Source organism: Humulus lupulus, chromosome X (genome assembly GCF_963169125.1).
Source record: "Humulus lupulus chromosome X, drHumLupu1.1, whole genome shotgun sequence".
Classification (NCBI taxonomy): Eukaryota; Viridiplantae; Streptophyta; class Magnoliopsida; order Rosales; family Cannabaceae; genus Humulus; species Humulus lupulus.
Window position 1 is genome coordinate 38,003,484 of NC_084802.1, and position 21,312 is coordinate 38,024,795.

Below are 21,312 nucleotides of genomic sequence, written 5' to 3' on the forward strand. Positions count from 1 at the left end.
TCAGCTGAGTCGCGGCCCCTCAAGAAAAGAGCCGCGACTTGGCCTTGCAAACCCAGATTTTCCTCATTTTCCAATAGTCAAATTCAACCCAAACAATCCCAATTTCACCCCAAAACCATAATTCAATTACCACAATAGTTCTAACATCTTCCCAGTAGCAAAACCCAACAATAATCTAGTTATATAACTCATGAAAACACCAAATTCACTCTTGAGCTACACCCCCAAAAATAGTTGCAAAGTCTTACATAAATCAGTTAAACACAGAGGTTAAATTATTACCTTAACTATGAATGAAGCTCTCCTAGCCACAAGTTATCCAAATCCTAATCCCAAGCCTTCAATCATTTGGTTTCTAGCCAAAATCCTTCTTCATTCTTCAAAGACTAGCTTAGTGAAGCTTTAGAGAGCAAGAGAGTGAGGAGAGAGAGTGAGTCAATTCAGGGAGGGTGTTTGTGCATTTATTTATGTTTCCTAAGGCTTAAGTTTCACTTAAGCTAATCTCGAGGCTTGGGGTACCAAAAACGTCCCCGAGGGCAAAATGGTCAAATTTCCCAGTATTCCCTCCTAAACTCACTAACTCCAAATATATCCCCAATTATTCATTCCCATTACCCGATAACCCAATTAAATGCCAAATACCCAAAATACCCCTTGACTCGCCCGAGTCAGGTATTGGGTTCCGTTGTGACTTTCCCGCTAACTTGCTCCCTAGGATCGTCTCGTGCCGAGTATCTCAAATAAACCCACATAATAATGTGGTATCACTTATATGCACACACACATATATATATATATACAATTATGCCCATAATGGGCCAAATTACGAAAGTTGCCCTTCTAATAAGAAATGGGCCCTCATGCATATTTAATACCCCTAAACATGCACCACTAGTTATATTATCACATAACTCGCATAATCACAATCAAATATATCAAATAAACATATAATTCCATATATTGTCATCCTGGCCCCCTAATCAAGGCCCTAAGCCTTATTAGGTAATTTTTGAGGCGTTACAAAACCAAAACCTTTAAGGCATCAGAGGGTGAAGAGAGATCCTCAAAGTTTTGTCGATACAACAATGACATCAGTCATAATACCGATGATTTCCAACAGCTGAAGGATGAGATTGAGACTCTTATTTGGGTTGAACCGTTAGCCCAATATGTCTGAAATCAAGTTGCTCCCAATCATCTGTCGGGCGGAATTCTCATCCAGCTCCGGAAACTCGGACAGGTCATCCAAGGACTCACAGATCATATGAATTAGAATCAGGTCGACCCTCTCCCAATAGTAGGAGGAGATATAACTATTATTGCCGGAAGACCTCATTTGGCGAGTACGAGCAACGGATCCCAAAAGAGTTATATCCAGGAGTGAATACTCATAACGTTGTGGAATTCATCCTAGAGCAATGATTATCAAAACAACATCGGTTGGAAAAACAACCAATCATTTTCACGGAGGAGGACGCTAGCCACGTTTAATTCCCACATAATGATCCGCTGGTGGTAAACGTACAACTTGCTAATCGATGGGTGTTAAGGGTATTGGTAGATAATGGAAGCTCAGTAAATGTTCTTTTCAGGTCCACCTTAGAGAAGATGGGATTGTCCGTGACCGATCTAAAGGAGACTTCAATGACATTGTATGGAATTTCAAGTGAAGGGATGGTGACCATAGGAACAATCGGACTAGTGGTTACACTAGAAGATGATGCATGAACTGTTACTAAAATACTTAAGTTCATGGTAATCGATTGTCTGGCTACATATAATGGATTTTGGGAGGACCAGCACTGGTGGTTTTTGAAGCCATCACCTCGATCTAACACTTGGAAATGAAGTTCCTCTCAGCCTCGGGGATATGCACAGTATGTGGAGACCAACTCGCCGTCCGAGAATGCTAAAGCGTAGCCATGAAGGGAAAGTCACAACCCCAGCAGCAGGCGATGGTCATAAACGAAGGAGGTGAGGAGTCCCAAGTAATGGAATTTACCCATGGGACGGAAGAACCTCGAGAAGTAAATAATGAGATCGCCCAACAGGAAGACATCGATTCGCGAATAGGCAAAGATAGATCTGAGCTCAAAGTAGTAGAGGAGCTCAAGGAAATAAATATCGACCCAGAAATACCTTCAAGAATTGTAAAAGTTGGGAAAAATCTTGAAGTTGAAAGGAAGAAGGAGTTAGTTAAATTCCTGAGAAAGAACCTGGATGACTTTACCTGGTCGCATGAAGATATGGTGGGAATCAGTCCGAGTATAATAATACATACTTTGAACTTGGACAAGAATGTGCCTGCAAAGTCCCAAAAATGAAGGCTTTGGGGGAAAGTACGATTGTAAGCATTGGAAGAAGAAGTAGTTCGCCTACTTAAATGCGGTTTTATCAGGGAAGCAAAATACCCGATCTGGGTTGCTAATCTCGTTCTGGTACCAAAGCCAAATGAGAAGTGGAGAACTTGCATTGATTTCTCCGATCTTAACAAGGCTTGTCCTAAGGATTGTTTCCCATTACATAAAATTGATCAGTTGGTAGACACCACAGCTGGTCACGAGCTCATGTCTTTCATGGACGCGTATTCTGAATATAACCAAATCGCGATGAACCTTGCAACACAAGAGCATACCAGCTTCATGACTGAGCATAACGTATACTGCTACAAAGTTATGCCATTCGGGCTGAAGAATGGCAGTGCCACATACCAACGATTAGTAAACAAAATGTTCGCAAACTAGATTGGGAGAAACATGGAGGTGTATGTCGACGATATGCTCGTTAAATTGAAGACTATCGATAACCATGTATTCGACTTGGAAGAATGTTTTGGAATATTAAGGAAATATGACATGAAATTGAATCCCCAAAAATGCACTTTTGGAGTTTCTTCAGGAAAGTTTCTGGGGTTTATAGTCAACACAAGAGGGATATAGGCAAATCCAGAGAAAATTAGGTCGTTGTTGGAAATGCCTTCGCCTAGGTCGTGTAAGGAACTACAAAGTTTAACTGGAAAGATAGCGACCTTAAACCGTTTTGTGGAAAAATCCACTGACAAGTGTCTCCCATTTTACAACTTGCTCAGAGGAAACAAGAAGTTCGAATGGACCTAAGAATGCGAACATGAATTCTGTGACCTGAATGCGCATCTAGCTGAACACCCCATACTATCAAAACCGATGTCCGGGGAATGTCTGTTTCTAATTCTGGCAGTGATGAAAAATGCAGTCAGTGCTGTGTTAGTTCAAGAAGAAAATCGGGCGCAAAAACTCGTGTATTATGTAAGTAAAAGACTTCTCGAAGCTGAGTCCTGGTATCCATTGATAGATAAGCTTGCGTTCTGTCTTATTTTGGCTTCAAGGAATCTCAGACCATATTTTCAGTCCCATTCTATCCACATCTTAATCGATCAACCTTTAAGGCAGGTTTTGCACAATCCTGAAATGTCGGGACATTTTCTAATGTGGGCCATCGAACTCCGCCAGTTAGAAATATTATATATTCCACGACTAGCAATCAAGAGTCAAGCCCTGGCTAATTTTTTGGCCGAGTGCACAGGTTTTCCATGATGATCTTATACGAGAACCGGTGCAGGAATTGTGGAAAATCTTCGCTGATGGATCCTCTAATGAAAACGGATTAGGGGCTGGGATAATCTTAATCTCACCTAAAGGGCATCGATTCCATACAACTCTCAGGTTTTGATTTGAAGCATCCAACAACGAAGTGGAATATGAGGCCTTATTGGAGTGGCTAAGGGTTGCGAAAGAGCTAAAAGCAAAAGCCATCCAAAGTTATAGTGACTCTCAGCTCGCAATCAATCATATATTGGGAGAATATCGAGCTTGCGGTATCAAGATGGCGACCTACTTAGCCAAGGTTAAGGGAAAGTTATCTGAATTTGAGTTTAGCTCCGTTGAAGAAGTGCCCCGCGAGCAGAATTCTAATTATGATGCTCTGGCTCGACTTGCTACCACAAAAGAGGCGAATACACTGAATGTGGTTCTGGTGGAATTCTTGGATAGCCCGAGTATAACAACAGAGACGGTTGAGGTCGAAATGATTGACATAAAACCTACCTGCATGACCCCCATAGTGGAGTATCTGATAACCAGAAAGTTACCTGACGATCGAAAGGGCGTAAGAAAGCTATTGTATCAAGCTCCACGATATGTTATGGTTGAGGGAATTTTATATCGACGAGGGCATTTTCTACCTTTCATGCGGTGTGTTCTGCCCGAGGAAGCGCAGACTATCTTGCAAGAGATTCACGAAGGCTTCTGCGAGGACCAAGCTTGGGGGCAAAACATGGCTCTGAAGGTATTGAGACAGGGCTATTTTTTGCCCACGCTGACAAATGTGAAAAATGCCAACGCTTCATCCCCTTGGCCGTTTGCAGTATGGGGAATTGACTTGATTTGTTCTTTGCCGATAGGAAAATGAGGATTTTTTATGTTGTCGTCCCCATCGATTACTTCACGAAGTGGGTAGAGACCGAACTTCTAGCAATCATCACCTCAAAGGGAGTCCTGGATTTTGTTGTAAAAAATATCATATGTCGATTTGGGCTCCCAAAAAAGATTGTGTCTGATAACGGAATCTAGTTCGATAGCAATCTCTTCACAGAATTTTGTGGTAAATATGGCATAACCAAGAGTTTCTCATCGGTATCATACCCGTAGGCCAATGGGCAGGTCGAGGCCGTAAACAAGACCCTGATGGTGAGCTTCAAGAAACAATTAGATGAAGCCTAGGGATTATGGCCCGAGCAGCTCTCGCAGGTACTCTAGGCCTATCATACCTCACATTGAACCTCCACGGGACATAACCCTTTTTCCATGACCTTTGGAAGCAAGGCTATGTTCCTGATTCAGGCGCTGGTGACATCCCACAAACAAAAGACCTTTGATCAAGATTAGAACCATGGGCTACTCAGTGCATCTCTTGATCTATTTGAGGAAAAATGAGAGGCATCACAATTACAGTTCACCCATTATCAACAGAAAATCACTCGTTATTTCAATTGGAAGGTAAAAGAACACAGACTCGGGTTAGGCGATTTGGTTCCCCGAAGGGTGTTTTTGGCAAGTAAAGATCTAGAGGACGGTGTGTTAGGACTAGACTGGGAAGGACCATACCAGATCATGGAGATCTTGCGTGAAGGGACTTTCAAGCTAGCCTTGTTAAGTGGAGAAATAGTTCCACGAACCTTGAATGCCCTACACCTCAAAAAGTATTATCAATAATTTTGTTGTCTTTAATGTTTTCGGAATTACTGTTTATGTAAGGCATGTCTATAAATGTCATGTCAGTTTAATAGCAGTTGGATTATTATTTAATCAATTTTATTGTTTTGTTATCACGGGCTCACTTTGTAAATGCAACCTAGAACATTTATAAGTTCTGGTTGCTTGGGGGGACACATAACCAAAGATAGTTTTTAAAAGAGTTCAGCCTATTCGAATGAAATTTGCAACTTAGAGTTTGGAAAAATTGATTATTCAACGGATTTTTAAAGCTCGAATTTTCAAAATTCCGAACGCAAACTAAGTTTGAGAAATTTATAAAAATAAAACCCCTGGATATAAGCAGGTGCAAGGCCTAATTCAAAATAGGTACAATGCTTTTAAGCCTACGAAAATCCCTGGATATGTCCAGGTTCGAGGGCTGATTCCTAATAGGTACAATGCTATTAAGCCTAAAATCCCTGGATATGACCAGGTCTGAAGCCTAATTCCTAACATGTACAATGCTATTAAGATTACTAAAACCCCTGGATACGACCAGGTCCAAGATCTGATTCCTAACAGGCAAGACGCAATTAGGCGAGAATTTTTTTGGATACAACTAAGATATCTACTAAAAGTTTAGTTAGTCAAGCCATCAAAAATCTATCCCCGTCTAAAGAAAACCCCTAAGATTTCGAATGTACAAGAATCCAAGGATTCACAAACATGGGAAAATAATAGACTAAGGGGAACACAAATAGATCACAAATTAAATATGTATTAAAAAATATATAGTTATCACGAGGAGAAAAAACCTCAACCTGAGCCCGAAGACGATTGTTTTGGTCCCTAGGGACTTATTTACAAAAGTATTAAATAAAAGAAAAAAAATCATTGTGGTCCATCGACTCGCTCGGAGGAGGTCACTTCCTTGCCTTCCCCTTCATCAGCTTCAAAAATTTTGGCGGTCTACGAGGGTTCTTATGAGAAACGAATCTTGAACATGGCAAGATATGGTTACCAAAACCCTGGCTACATGAAGGTGAAGTTCTCGTCCTGGTTGGAAGCCCAGCAATGGTAGAACATCTCCTCCATTTGATTATATGACTCCACGATCTCTGACCTCACCCTCTCAGCCTCCTCCTTGGCTTTGGCCTCTACCTCCTCAAGTCTCTTTCTAAGCTCTTCATTCTCGGCCTGCAGCTGGCCAAGGAAATGATTCACTTCCACAACCTAGTTCTTAGCCATCCACCCACCTTCCTTTTCATCTTGCTCGCTCTCCTGGGAGGAAACTAGGGCAGCTTTGGCAGATTGCTCGTCCCTAGCTCGAACCCAAGCAATTCCACGGAGTTAGGCCAGGACAGACTCCAAAAGGATAAGGCAAGTCAAGGTTCATTTAGAAAAAAAACTAAGAGAAAAGAAAAAGGAAAGTTCAAAGGAATTGAGGGAGGTGCATGCCGAGGAAGAGGAGGCGGAGCTTGGAGAACCTTGACTGTTGTCACCGGACCTGGGGGTTGAGTCTTTTTTGGCTGCTCGTGGGTGGAGTTGACACCTTTGTCTTTGACTTGAGACTCGGTGGAAGTCCCAGTCTTGGGAGCGCGTTTCTTTGTCAATCGGGGCATCTTCACCATAGGACCAACTCCGGCCCCGCCAACCTTAAAGGCACCCTTCAAACTCGAGGCATCTAGCAGCTCCATCTCTTTGCCTGAAAAAGAATTAGCAGAAGATTCAAATTCAAGAGATAGTTAGTCGAGGTAATGCAAAGACAAGAACAAGAGTAAGAGCCCTACCCTCAGAGCTAGAGGAGGAATCTACTACGATCGGCTCGGGGTTATGAACTGGGCTAGGCATAACCTCTAACTCCATGATTACCATAGGTGGGGGAGAGTCTAGAATTATTACTTCCTGGGTCTTAAGGGGTTTAGGTTCTTCCTCTGAGTTGGACTCATCTACATACTGCCTAAAACCAGGGGAGAATACACCGTGACCCAAGGAAGGACAGATCCTACGGTTTGTCCCATATTCCTCAAAAAATGGAGGACCTAAAATGGAGAGTGTTGTCAACCACAATGGTACATTTGGGGTAGCTATGGTCATAGCGTACCACCAAATGATCCACACACTGAATGAGTGTTGTGCTTAGGTTTGGGTTGGTAGGATGGAAACTAACGAGCTAGCCTAAAGCTAGCAAAAACCCGATCTAATTCTCTATATGGGTTACCTTGGCCGGAGGGGTCGGCAGCTGCCCTGAACGCAGCTCGCTCTAGATTAGGACCCTGATCATCCTCAGGAGCTCTCCTTTTGTGCACCATCGGTTCCACGTCTTCTTCATCCTCGGTGTCTTCAATGGTGGGCAAGACTCCTTGAGGATGAGGGAGCTCGAGAATGACGGGATGTGGACCTCGGGTCCTGAGAGCCAGCATCTAGCCCTTGCTGATCAGGTTGTAGGCCACCATGGTAGTGTCGTTCACAACCTAATGGAAGTCCTTCTCCTTCAGAGGAAGACGAGATAGTGGTTCGTATTGACCCCCAAGGCTCTCAGACTACTCTGTCCTCGCGAATATAGCTGCACAAGAAGCGAACTCTGTTAGAATACTTAAAAAAAGGAATGAAAGTGATAAGAGAGTTCACATACTAAATTCATAAAGTTAGAGGACTTATGAGGGAGGTTGAAGTATCAGTGCTCGCAATTATTGAACCCATTTTACAAAAAGTACTGGTCTTTATAGTCATTTGGGAGGGTGGGGAGGACGATGACAGATGTTGAATTAGGGAAGCGAGTGAGGTAGTAAAAGTCGTCACCTTGCCCCTTCTGATCAGGACTGGCCTTGAGGCAGAACAAATACATAATATATGTTGGAGTGGGGACCTCCAACTCGTTCCTCAGAAACAGGTATTTTAACCCCGCTAAAAGTTGATACGAGTTTTGCAGGAGCTGGAATGGAGCTAGTTCGACATAGTTTAGGAAATCTAACAAGTATTGGTCATGTGGGAGAAATGCACCTGCCTTCAAGTGCTCATCACTCCAAGCCCCATAGTCATCTTGGAGAGGGGCACAACTCCCCTCTCCTTCCAATGGAGGTCGGGCAAGGAGGCCATCAACTCCCATCTCAATCCCATGGCTTAGTAGGATCTTGTTAGCTTTCTCTCGTGTCTTTATCCGAGACACGATGTGCTCAGCCTCGAAGAAAGTGTTGGGTTCGACGACAAGTTCCCTCTCCACCACAGGGCCGAAACGAGGAATTAGAGAGTCAGACGTGACCTACTTGCCTTTGTTATTACTCTGAGTAGAGGAGCTCGCGACATTTTTCTTTGGGGGGATATGATTTAGCTCGCCTGATGACAAAGCGGTCTATTAGTGTGCAACCTAAGACAATTACTGGCTACGGCGATAAAGGTCCGGTGATTCGAGGGTTTAAGTGGTTTACTTATGGATATTCAAAATTTACACGAGCTAAGTTATGTTAGAAAGTGATGAAATCAAGCACGAGCAGGAGCTTGGTGGGCCAAATGTTGTACCCTAAAAATTAGCACGAGTCTACTCACTCAGCTAGGGGTACATATTGGCAGATGAATATATGGAAAAGCAGCTAAGTAGAACATCTAACAAATAGTGATGTGAGCAACTTAAGTTGGGACTTGGTAATATGACATTCAGGTGATTATCAGGCCGCCTTTCAGGATAACGGTCCAGTTCGAGACATATAGTGGCCAGATCCCTTTGGGTGCTCTAAAGTTAATTCGAGCTAAGGTTTGGATAATATTTGATCACCAGCTCGATGAAGATATTCAACTCGTGGAAACCTGGTCAGAACGCATACTGAAGGATCCCGAGAGACTTGGAGGCTCTTTATACGCTCATTAATGCCCAGGTTGTATTGTGTATTTATCATTTATTATGTGAGATAGTAGGAGTATATTCTATTATATTATGAAATCGTGTCCCAATGTAAATGAGAATAATCTGTATTAAATGTATACCATATTTATTCACACGGTTACCCAAACCTGTCTAGGAAATTCTACTATAAATATCACAGATAATGGACAGGGAAGGGGACGACCATGAGTTTGGGGGGAATCGTACAACCAGTTGCTATGGGACAAGTTGATGATGTGTCTTGTGTTTATTGTGGGGATGGGCACACATTTGAGAGTTGTCCTTCGAATCCCACTTCGGTTTGTTAAGTGGGGAATCAAAATGCCAACCGTAATAACCTATATTCGAACTCTTATAATCCGAGGTGGAGGCAGCATCCAAACTTCTCACGGGGAGGGTCAAGGAGCTAGTTCAAGCGGAGCGCCAATGCAAAACAAGCCAACATATCCACCGGGGTTTTCTCAACAACAACCAAGAGCTCAACCCCTCCTCAAGTGTCTTAATCAAGATCTTTGGAGAGTTTAATGAAAGAATATTATGCTAAGAATGATGATGTGATTCAGAGCTAAGCGACATCCTTGAGGAACTTAGAAATTCAAATGGGGTAGCTAGCTAATGAGCTAAGGAATAGACCACAAGGCACCTTGCCTATTGATACTGAAAATCCAAGGAGAGATGGTAAAGAGTAATGCAAGGTGATCACTATGAGGAATGGTAAAAATATGGAGTTGAATGAGGATAATCCTAAGGGAAACAGCGAGCCCACTTCAGTCCAAAGTAGTGTGGAAAAGGAAGAAAAAGTTGTGAGTTCAAAAATGTTAAATGCTGATCCTGAAGCAATTGCTGTAGCAGCAACAAGATGGTCAATTTCCTCAACGTTTTCAAAAGCAGCAACAAGATGGTCAATTTCGAAGATTTTTGGATGTTTTAAAGAAACTCCACATCAACATACCTCTGGTGGAAGCTTTGGAACAAATGCCTAATTATGTGAAGTTCTTGAACGATATTTTGACAAAGAAGAGGAGGCTTGGTGAATTTGAAATGGTTGCTTTGACTGAAGGTTGTAGTGCTACATTGAAGAATAAAATTCCTCCAAAGTTGAAGGATTTGGGAAGTTTCACAATTCCAATTTCTTTTGGGGGACGAGAAGTTGGTAAAGCTCTTTGTGATTTAGGATCTAGTATTAATTTGATGCCCATGTCCATTTTTAAGAAGTTGGGAATTGGAGAAGCAAGGCCAACTACACTCACCTTGCAATTAGCTGACCGTTCTATGGTGCATCCGGAGGGAAAGATTGAAGACGTCCTAATACAAGTTGACAAGTTCATTTTTCCAGCGGATTTCATTATTCTTGACTATGAGGAAGATAGGGATGTATCGATCATTTTGGGGAGACCATTTCTTGCCACTGAGAGGACGTTCATAGATGTTGAAAAATGAGAGCTCACCATTTGAGCTCAAGACGAAAATGTCACATTAAAGGTTTTAAATCCTATACGCTCTCCTAATGAAGTTGAAACTTGTTTAGCCATAAGTGCTTCTAACTTCAAGTTGATTGAAAAGATGCATGGAAAGTATAGCAATTGAATTAAGAAAGAGGTCCCTTTTGATGAAATTGAGAAAGGTGGGGAGCCATGGATAAGTAAGGAAGAAGAACCATCTCATCCTCCAAAGCTACCGAAGAAAAAGAAACATAGTAGAAAGTCTCAATCACAAATGTTGGAAGTTAGGAATAGAGTGTTTTTCTCGAACTCTCTAGTGAATTCAAGGTGTGATGGCGGGTTCTTAGTGAACAAGGTGTTTCCCAATGGTGTAGTGGAATTATATGATGTGCATTTGGGAAGAGCATTTAAGGTAACAAGGAAATGAGCAAAGTTTGGGGGAAGCAAAGTTGAGCAATACCAAACCTCGGTTTCCTTGAAAGATCCTTAGAGAAACAAAAATGAAGTTTAGGTTGCTATTGGTTTTGGAGGATTCATTTGTAAAGCAACTCAAAGAAAGAAAGAATAAAAATGCATTGAAAAAAATGAAAAAAAAATCAATCAATAAAAAAGAAAAAAAAATACTTATGAGTGTTTTTAATTTTCTAATTTTTAATTTTGTAATTTTAATTTCATTTTATTGTGATGTTTTTGGAGTGTTTTTATGTGTGTTTTCTTGTTTCAGGTGTTAAGAAAGCAAGCAGATGGTAAACTGGAAGTAATTTTTGGGTCTGATGGTTTTGTGAACTTTTTGCTTCAGCAAACAGGGAACAAAAATTTTCGAAAAAATGGAGGGGTTCCGTCAAATTTTTTTTTCGGTCTGATGGTAACTACTTGCTTCAGCAAACATGGAGCAAAAATTTCCAAAAAAACAGAGGGGTTCCGTCAAAAATTTTGCTAAGCAAAATTTTGGCAATTTTGAAGTAGGAACAATTTGAACGGGGCGTGGTCTCACTCGAAAAAAAAAATTAATAATAATAACCCCAAGCTACTCAAGACCATACCCTAACCCGAATGCCATCATTCCTTTTTGTCTTCGTGCCTTTGTCATTTTCCCATGTCACCACCACCATTTTCCTCACCTCCGAGCACCACCGCCTGTAAAATTAGTACCAAACCTAGCTCCACCTCCGTCCTTCCTGCGAGATCCCCGAACCCAGACCGAGAGTCCCCAGGCATCTTCCTTTACTTCCCATCGCCCCACAAGCCCTATTTGTAGCCACTCCGAGTTCCCTGTCCCAGAACCGAGTCGCACCTCGCCTTCCGTGAGCTCCTCCCTTCTGCAAGAAACCCGATCCCGTCATGCCCAGAAATCCCCGAGAGAATTCAGCTCAGAAAATGAGAATCCCAGGAGCTCCATGAGCATCATTGAGAAATCTCCATCTGCAACTAGTCACGCCTCACCCAAGCACCGAGTGACCCAGCTGCGCATCCCTTGAGCAGAGCCTGCATATTCATTGAATGAGCATTTCTGAACTATAATCCCCAATTTGATTTTGTTTATGTCTGTTTCTTTGTATTCTTTGTTTTAGGTGTAGTTCTTACTTATTGGCAATTTTGTGTTGTGTTATACTTTGATCTCAAGTGTTGATAATAAATTTTGTGTTTTGTGTATTGGGTGCCATGTGTTGTACTTAGTTAGTTATGTTTCTTTGGTGATTTTTGTGTAGTGAGGACCGAAATTTGAGTCATTTGCCTTGTGTTTTGTTGCTAGGAAGGTACTTTGTTAGCATAGTTATCTTTGTTATGTTTTTAGTTTGTATTTGTCTTGTTGTGTTGTCGTTCTTTTGAGGATATTCATTGTATTGGTTCGTGTTTAACTAGGGGGCTCGATGACGTTCTAAATTTTTTTTTACAAAAATATAATAAATCTAAGTTGAAGCTGAATGCCTTTCTTAAATTTTAAACTAAATTCTTTGGGTGTGAATGTTGCTAGCAATTGATTGATGAAAGTGTTTCTCTTTTTAGTATGTGCATAGCTTGATTAAAATTTTTTGAGACACTAGAAAGAGCTAGTTTCTTGTGAGAGCTTGAGTTTCTAGAATTACTTAGTGATTTTCCTTGAGGCAAAATCCTAGACAACACCACAACGATGACATGATTTAGGCCATCCTTGGACCATTTGAGCCTTTGAAGCCTACCTTTTATGCATTTTATCCCTAGTCACCTCGTTGAGCTTAAGTGTCATTTTCTTGTTTAGCCGCTTATTAGCCTAGCTTTATATATATAATCACATCTTTTCACCATACCGTTTAGCACCTTGATCTTTATAGGATTTATTTGTTGTTGTATTTTGGGGGGTTGAGAGGCGTAGAGAGTACGAGAGGCATTGGGTGAGCATTTTTAATTTTCTTCTTTTGCTTGTTTTAAACATTGGGGACAATGTTGATTTTAAGTTTGGGGGGAGAGTGTATTCTCATTTTTCTTGTTCTCTTGCCATCTAGTTGTTTATTTTCATTCTAAAAGAAATAGAAAATCCAAAAAAAAAAAAATCAAAAGTAAAAATTAAAGAGTGCACTCCCTTGCATCAAAGCAAAGTTAAAAAAAATCAGAATTAATCAGAAAAAAAAGAAAAAAAATTAATTATGTTTGTAAGTAAGTTTGGGGGTGTAACTCTTCAAATAAAAGAAAATTTTGTTTTAATATTTTTCTTTGTATGTTAGTAATAAAGGCTAGTGGCAATATTTATATTTTGCTGTGGTGTGTTCTTTGGGGAAATTAATGTGTGCATTGATTTAGGTCCTAGAAAGATTGAGGTGTTTAGGGTGATTCGAGCCAAAATTAATATCTCTTATCCTACATTCACCCTAGCCTATCATTTCAAGCTTGATAAAGTCCTATTGATCTTTGGTGTGGTGTTTGTCTACATTAGTGGAGAGGGAATCACTAAGTAACTTATGGAGGCATTATGTAAGCTTTATGACCAAGGTCTAGTTTGATTTTTGGTGATTGAAAATGTTTAGGAAAAGCTATGAATGCATTAAAAGGAGAAACACTTGACTCATATTTTGACATCAACATTAATACTTGAAGAGTTTGGTTTAAAGCTTGTGCAAGTTTGAAATTCAGCTTCTCTTATTCAAAATAAAATTTTCGAGAGCTTTCCCCTTTGAGCATTGGCAAAGCAAATTTTATCCTCTCTTGTTGTGTCTTGTCTTTGATATTTTTCTTTTGAATCTTTTCTTGTTCAATTTGTGTGACTTTTTGTGTCTTGTGTTATCTTTTTAGATTCATCACTCGAGGACGAATAATGTCTTAAGTTTGGGGGTGTGATAACTCTTTCATAAAGAGTTAATTTGCATACTTTTGAGCTTATAATTCTAGACTTAGGTTGAGTGATGTTTGTGTATTTTGTTATTTTTAGTTAATTATTTTCCTTTTTGTGTTCGTGTGTCCTTTATGGTATTTTAGAGTTGAATGTAGTAATTAAGGAATTTAGGTATGAAATTGTCCAAAGAAAACAATGAAAAATGAAAAGGCTCTTATTTGTTTATTATGTACTGAAATATTAGGCTTACTGGAGGAAAAAAGGTTTTGCTGAAGCATTTTGAGCAGGAATCAAAGAGGAAAAGTCAGCATATGGGGGAAAGACAAGTGGCATTTCATTAATTGATATGTCAAAGGGTGGTGAGGTGGCAGCAAATCAGAATGTTAGCTGCATTTTATAAGGAAGATTCTAGAGAAAAATGAGGGGTTCACGTGGAGTGCTTGGAATGAATTTTTGGGAAGAGAGAAAAAAAAAGGTTTTGTACCCTAGCAAAACAGGAGAGCAGTCATTTTTGGAAAAAAAAAACCAGCAAGAATAAGAAAGAAAAACCAGAAATCAACTAGAAGGAAAGAGGACGAAAAAGGAGAAGCTCAAGCATCAATTGGAATTGTTCCTTCTTCTAATTCTAAACTTCATTTTTATATTTTCGGTGTTGATTTCTAAATCTGAATATTATGGACTGTTTTGATTGTGGGTTAATTTTTATTAACTCAGTCATGAACTAATTTTTAGGTGGCTTGAATTGTTGATGAACCCTATGTTATAGTCTAGTAACTTCTTGCACTTTCTTTTAGTAAAATCTCTCTTGTTTATTCAAGTGTGCTTATATTAATTTCTTGTTATTGTTTGGCCAGCAATGGCAAGATATTTAATTATGTTTAATGCTGGAAAGTTTAAAATGTAATGGGAAGAACTTGGATGACACAAGTTATAATCTAGGTTAGATTATGTTAAAAAGTAACATAGGGATGTGTTATTTGCCTTTTGTAACTTTTGAGAATTAAACTTTGAATTTGCATTCTTAAATCTGATTTTGCATAGGAATATGTTTAATTAGGTAAAAGAATTAATGCCATAAAATTTTGGAAAATTTTATGAATGTTTAATGAATTCTTGTTAACCTGGGAGTTTTGCTAGAATATTGCTGCCACAATCTATTTAGGATGATTAATATAAGGGGAATCAATAATTCAAGTCCATTTTGCAGTCCATATATTTCTTTCAATTTTCTTGTTTAGTTTAGTTTTAATTTTAGTATTTCCACCTCTTTTAATATTTTGTTTAGCCTAAAAACAACCCATTTTATTTTTAGTACTTTTAAGTTGTTTAGTAATTGTTTTGCTTATTTTTCTAATTTGCAATCCCTGTGCAGACGATCTACTTATCATTATATTACTTGTGTGATTACGTGCACTTGCATATTTAAACTCAAATTTAAATTTATCACAACAGTTCTTAAGGATTGCAACACCACTAATGGAGTGACACGTAAGAACCTAAAGTTTGTATGGTCAGATAGGTGTCAGAATAGTTTCCAGGAGTTGAAGCAGAGGTTGTTCACTGCTTCGGTTTTGAGTCTTCCGTCAGATCAGGAGAAGTTTGTGGTCTACTGCGATGCATTAAAGTAGGGGATAGGATGTGTCCTTATGCGGGCCACAAAAGAGATTGCCTATGCATCACTACAATTAAAGAATTATGAACAACAATACCCTACTCACGATCTGGAGTTAGCAGTTTTGGTCTTTGCCTTGAAGGTATGGCGGAACTACCTCTATGGGGAGAAGTGTGAGATATACACTGACCACAAGAACTTAAAGTATTTATTTACCCAAAGATATTTGAATATGAGATAGAGACGTTGGCTAGAGTTGGTGAACGATTATGACTATGAGATTCTTTACTACCTAGGGAAAGCCAACGTGGTGGCAGATGCCTTGAGCCGAAGAGGTCTGAGAAATTGTTTTGAGTTTGAAACAGATATCAAAGGAGTTCGCAGAAGATATGACTAGAGTAGGTATAGAGTTGGAGGTGGGCCAATTGGATAACATCACCTTGCAGTTTACTCTTCTGAAGAGAGTTATGGAATGACAGATGAATGATCCTCTGTTGATGAGGCACAGAGAGGATGTCCTAGCTGGAATGGCTAGGGACTACACTGTTTCAGATTCGGGTTTACTGATGTACCTAAAGCGAATTTGTGTTCCAATGGACTATGCTATCAGACGAGAGATTCTAGAAGAATATCATACCACATCGTACTCACTCCAACCAGTCACCATGAAAATGTATTAGAGTCCGAAATCGCTATATTGGTGGTCTAGGATGAAGAATGACGTGATTGAGTATATGACTAAGTGCCTAACGTGTCAGCAGGTGAAAGTTGAACACCAGAGACCACCAGGGCTATTACTGCCTTTGGGTATCCCTGGGTGGTAATTGGAGGACATTGCTATGGACTTCGTAGTGGGATTACCCAAGACCGTAGGGTAGTATGATTCAGTTTGAGTGATTGTGGATCGATATGTAAAATCAGTCCATTTCATGGCAATGAGGACAAACTTTACAGTAGATCAGTATGTTGATCTCTATGTGAAAGAGATAGTATGCCTTCATGGGACTCTTAGGTCAATTGTGTCAGATCGAGACCCCATCTTTACTTCCAAGTTCTGGGGAAGTATACAGAAGGCTATGGGTACACGGTTGAAGTTTAGTACATCCTATCATCCTCAGACTGATGGACAGTCTGAGAGGATGATACATATATTAGAAGACACACTGCGAGCATTTGAGCTTGACTTTGAAGGGTCCTGGATTAAGTATTTGTCGTTAATTGAGTTTTCCTACAATAACAGCTACCAATCAACTATTAAAGTGGCTCCATATGAGATGATGTATTGTAATGCCCCAAATTTCCTAATAAGGTTTAGGACCTTGATTAGGAGGCCGGGAGGGCCATAATTGATTTATTATGGTATCTAATGATTATATGCATGTTTACGTGAATTATATTATTATATGATGGTGAATGCATGCATATGGGTTCATATTTTAATTGCAAAGGGCATTTTGGTAATTTGGCCGTTGGGGGCGTGATTGTGTATTTTCATGCATGGGTGAATTATAAATAATACCACATTATGTATGGATTGGTTCGAGCCATTCGGCATGAGACGATCATGGAAATGTAAGTTTTCGGTCTAGTCATAACGGGATTAAGTTCGGGGCTCGGAGTGAGTCTCGGGGTCATTTTGATGATTATAACGTTGCCGGGAATTAAAGGGTAACGGGATGTGAATTATTGATATTTGAGAATATTGAGAATAATGGGAATTGGAGGGTGTTAATTATAATTAACGGGATAGGCGGGAAAGGACGGTTTTACCCTTGGGAGTGTTTAGAAGCCTTTATTTGACCTAGGGGAAAAATGGTCTTTTCACCCCTAAGATATACATCAGCCTTTGAGTTTAGAAGGTTGTGGAATTGTTAAAAATAGAGCATCATTATCCTCATCTTTCTCCCTCACCGTGCACCATTTTCCCTTCTTCTCGCTTTGGAATTTTGAAGCCAATTTGAAGGAATAAGCTAGGAAATCAAGGTTTGAGCTTAGGAGCTTGATTCAGCCATTGAAGGAGATTGAAAACCAAGCTTGAGGTAAGGAAACTCAGCCATGAAAGTCTTGTTATACTCGGTTTTCTTTTAAGTTTCAGCTTGTGATTTCTTGGTGGTTAGGTGGAATTAATGGAAGTTTGGTTGGTGTTTAACTTGGTTTTTGATGAGGGTGAGTTGTAGATGAAGTTTAGTGGTTGAATTGGGTGTTAGGTTGATGTTTGGGATTGGTTTGAAGGGCTGGTTTTGAGGAGAAACGCAGGGGAAGAAATCAAGTTTTTGCTGTTTTGCTTAATGTGTCGCGACCTGGCTATGGTGAGCCGCGGCTTGCGTGTGTTTCTGGGGAGGATTTTGCCCCTGTCTGAAGGTGAGTCGCGGCATGGCTAGGGAGGGTCGCGGCCCATAGAGGCAGTTTTGGCCAAAAATGGGTTTTTGACTTGGGGATGCTAGCTTTAGACCTCAGGGTCGATCCTACTACCCAGTTAAGTGTGGATTGATGTCCGAGAGGCTAGATATTGGTTTGGGAACCTTTGTTTTCATTTTCGTTGATGAATCCTATATTTTTGGTTATGACTAGGTGGCCGCTAAAGGACTAAAAGTTGATCATTCTCAAGGGTCGTTCTTTTAATCATTCTTGCTCGAACCCAAGGAAAGAAAGCTGCAACCCATATGTGACATGCATGATTATGTTTGATGCATGTTGGATGTTTAAATGTAAACATTGATAGCATAATGAATGCTTGGAAATCTTGCCCATTTGCATATGATTATTATTGAGGCATGCTGGATGATTAAATGTGATGCATGTGATGCACGAGAAACATGTGATTAGGGCATGCCATGAATGATGATTATGAGATTGGTCAGAGCTTGAGTCTCTGTGTTTGTGCATGATCATTATTATGCTCGCAATTGTTAAGTAAGCATGCTAAATGGCCATCTTTGGATGTTTGACATATGATACATATTGATACACATTGACAGCATTACTTACTTGTGCATGGCTCTGACTAACTAGTCAGAATTGGCAAAGGTGTCAGTATCAACTATGAAGCTGTGACTCACTAGTCAGGTTCAGCAGTGGTACTGGGCACTGGTCACCTTGTGCTGACTCACTAGTCAGGATGGCCTTAGCGTGTTCAACGCAAGCCATGTCGATTAGACCTAATCGACCTTCTGCATTGAATGACTCAAAGAGCATTAATGCAGGACCGACCTCAAGTTCGATGAATACAAACAAGCGCTTATCTAGCCAAAGGCTAGTCATTTAGAGCCAGGGCCAGCGAGCCCCATGACTATTAGGTCACATGGATATGGGCACCGACCCTCAGTGACATGCTTGTCAGTCACTCATTTGATAAGATCCATTACAAGAAAGCCTAGGTAACGGTGTCGTTACACGGCTATGGGCACTGGGCCCCTAGTGACTTGTTTGTCGGTCACTCAGTATGGTTTAACAGGACCTCAAAGTGATATTCACTCATCTGATCAAAGCTATGAGCTCTATATGATCATTTTGATCATCATATGCATGGCTTTGGGAACTGAGGCCCTAGTGACTTGCTTGTTGGTCACTCAGCATGGTTTACCAGAACCTCAAGTGTTGAGACACTCATCTGATTAGGATTGACTTGATAGTCCTCCAATCAGAAGGGCAGGATTTCTTATCCTGGATACCCCAGCGTTGGTTGAATTCATTTGCATGCTTGAATAAAGCTGTGTTTGCTAGGCATGCCAGATATGATTTGATATCATGATATGACTGTTTATGAGCATATGAGTTTTCTTGCTGGGCTTCGGCTCACGGGTGCTTTGTGGTGCAGGTAAAGGCAAAAGAAAGCTGGACCATCCTTGAGTTGGAGAGCTTAGGTGATGATGTGTACATATGCAGCTGCTCGACCAATACTTGGGCGAGGTTTGAAAGTGGAACTAGGGTTTAACCCTGTTTTGCCGCTTAGAACGGCCTGTTGTAAATCTTTTCTTGTAATAGACTCTGAAATTGTATTTTTGGGATCCCAATGTCTATGATAGACGTTCTAGTGAAACGTTATCTCTTAACCAAAATTTTAATCCCTAAACCGCTAATCATACTTAGTTACACGTTTATGGCCAAATGACTCGATTAGCGAGTTTAGCATTGTTTGCAATGTGCACTGTAGCGGTCCCTGGAGTTGGGGCATTACATGTATGGTATGAAGTGTAGATCACCCATCCATTGTGATGAAATGGGTGAGAAGAGATACCTGAGTCCTGAAGAAGTTCATAGGACCAATGAGGCTATTAAGAAGATTAGAGCTCGGATGCTCGCTTCTAAGAGTAGACAGAAGAGCAATGCTGATCCCAAGTGTAGAGACATAGAATTCTAGTTTGGGTACCTATGTTTTCCTCCGTGTTTCACCTTTGAGAAGGGTGAAGTGGTTTGGAAAGAAGGGCAAGTTGAACCCTAGGTTTGTGGGACCTTTTGAGATCCTGGAGAGGATTGGTTAGGTAGCCTATAGATTGGAAGTTTAGTGCCTTGATTAAGGGGGCATGAGTGCATTATTTGATTAGTATATGTTAATATGTGAATTAATTGGATATTTATATGATTATGCGAATTTCATGGGACATCTTATTATATGGCTGATATTGCATGTTTATGTGTATTAAATGTGCGTAGAAGGCCCACATTTATTTAAAGGGGCATATTTATAATTTTGACCCATTGATGGTATATTTGTGATTGAGACCACATTATTATGTGAATATATTTGAGATACTCGGTAGAAGTCAGTCCTTTGGAGCAAGATAGCGGTTTAGTCTAACAGGGATTTATACTCGTCTTGGGACGAGCCAAGGGGTATTTTGGTAATTCGGTGAGTTACTGTGACTCATTAGAGTATGAGTCATAATTTGGGAAAATAGGGATATTCTGGGTTTAGCAGAGTTATCTGGGAATTTTTAGTATAGAGCGGGAATTGGGGAGTCGAAATGACGTTTTTGCCCTTGGAGGGCGTTGAGAGGGAAGTGTTGCCTTAGGGGCATATTGGTCTTTTAGACCATTAGACTTATTTGAGCTGGTGGAGTTGATCAACACAAAAGCATATCTCACACTCTATCTCTCTCGTTTACACACTCTCTCTGTTTCTCTAGTCTTTACACATTCAAGCAAACACTAGAATTATTGGTCCTAAAGCTTGGAAGCAAGTTTGCCAAGGAATTGAAGTGGTTCTAGGCAGAGTTTGGCAGCTTGGGAACTTAGTAATCATCTAGGGAAAATGTTTTTAGCTGAGGTAATTCCATGTCTCTGAGTTTTAGTTTTTGAAGTTTGAGTGGATTTTGAGTTTTAATGGAGTTTTGATTGAGTTTTAAGGTGGGTTATTATGGTTCTGAATTGCTGAGACCAATTCTATGGTCGAAATTGGTTGAAATCATGTGTTGGAATGATTTTCGGAAGATGAGTGATTCCGAAAATCTAGGTTTGCAGGGCCGCGCCATGGCCCTGTTCTAGGGGCGTCGTGTCCCTCATGAACTCTGAGAGGAAAGGAGATGCCTCAAAACGCCTTAGCACTACAGCGTGTGTCGTGTGGTTTTGAGCTCGAGGCTCTCTGACTTGTTGAGAGCTGCAACCCTTAGTGGAGGACATCACGACTCAAATTGCAGAAAAGTCAAAAATTAGGTTTTGGGTTATGGGAATCCAAACCTAAGGGCTCGGGTATGATTCTACCACCTGGATTAGTAGAATTCAAGGTCCTGAAAGCTAGGGCTCGTCCCGGAAGCCTTTATAGATTTGTTTCTTGATAGTTTTACCTTGTGTGTTGTTGTGACTAGGGTATACTGTTAGGCTCTGGAGGAAAGGACCGTGCT

General features: G+C 40.4%; 1 protein-coding gene across 1 annotated transcript; it reads left to right on the plus strand.

The window, feature by feature from the left end:
* Nucleotides 1–9,815: 9,815 nt before the first annotated feature.
* On the plus strand, nt 9,816–10,551 carry LOC133805726 (uncharacterized). Its single transcript, XM_062243888.1, has 3 exons — nt 9,816–9,914; nt 9,961–10,260; nt 10,324–10,551. Exons 1-3 carry the CDS (start codon nt 9,816–9,818, stop codon nt 10,549–10,551), a joined length of 627 nt encoding a protein of 208 aa, XP_062099872.1.
* Nucleotides 10,552–21,312: the final 10,761 nt, after the last annotated feature.

Excerpts from the sequence above, each read along its gene's own strand:
- LOC133805726 (XM_062243888.1), top strand. The coding sequence starts at position 9,816 with ATGAGGAATGGTAAAAATATGGAGTTGAATGAGGATAATCCTAAGGGA. Across the intron at positions 9,915-9,960 it reads TGGAAAAGGAAGAAAAAGTT|CAGCAACAAGATGGTCAATT; the intron begins GTGAGTTCAAAA and ends CAATTGCTGTAG. Across the intron at positions 10,261-10,323 it reads TTTCTTTTGGGGGACGAGAA|AAGTTGGGAATTGGAGAAGC; the intron begins GTTGGTAAAGCT and ends TCCATTTTTAAG.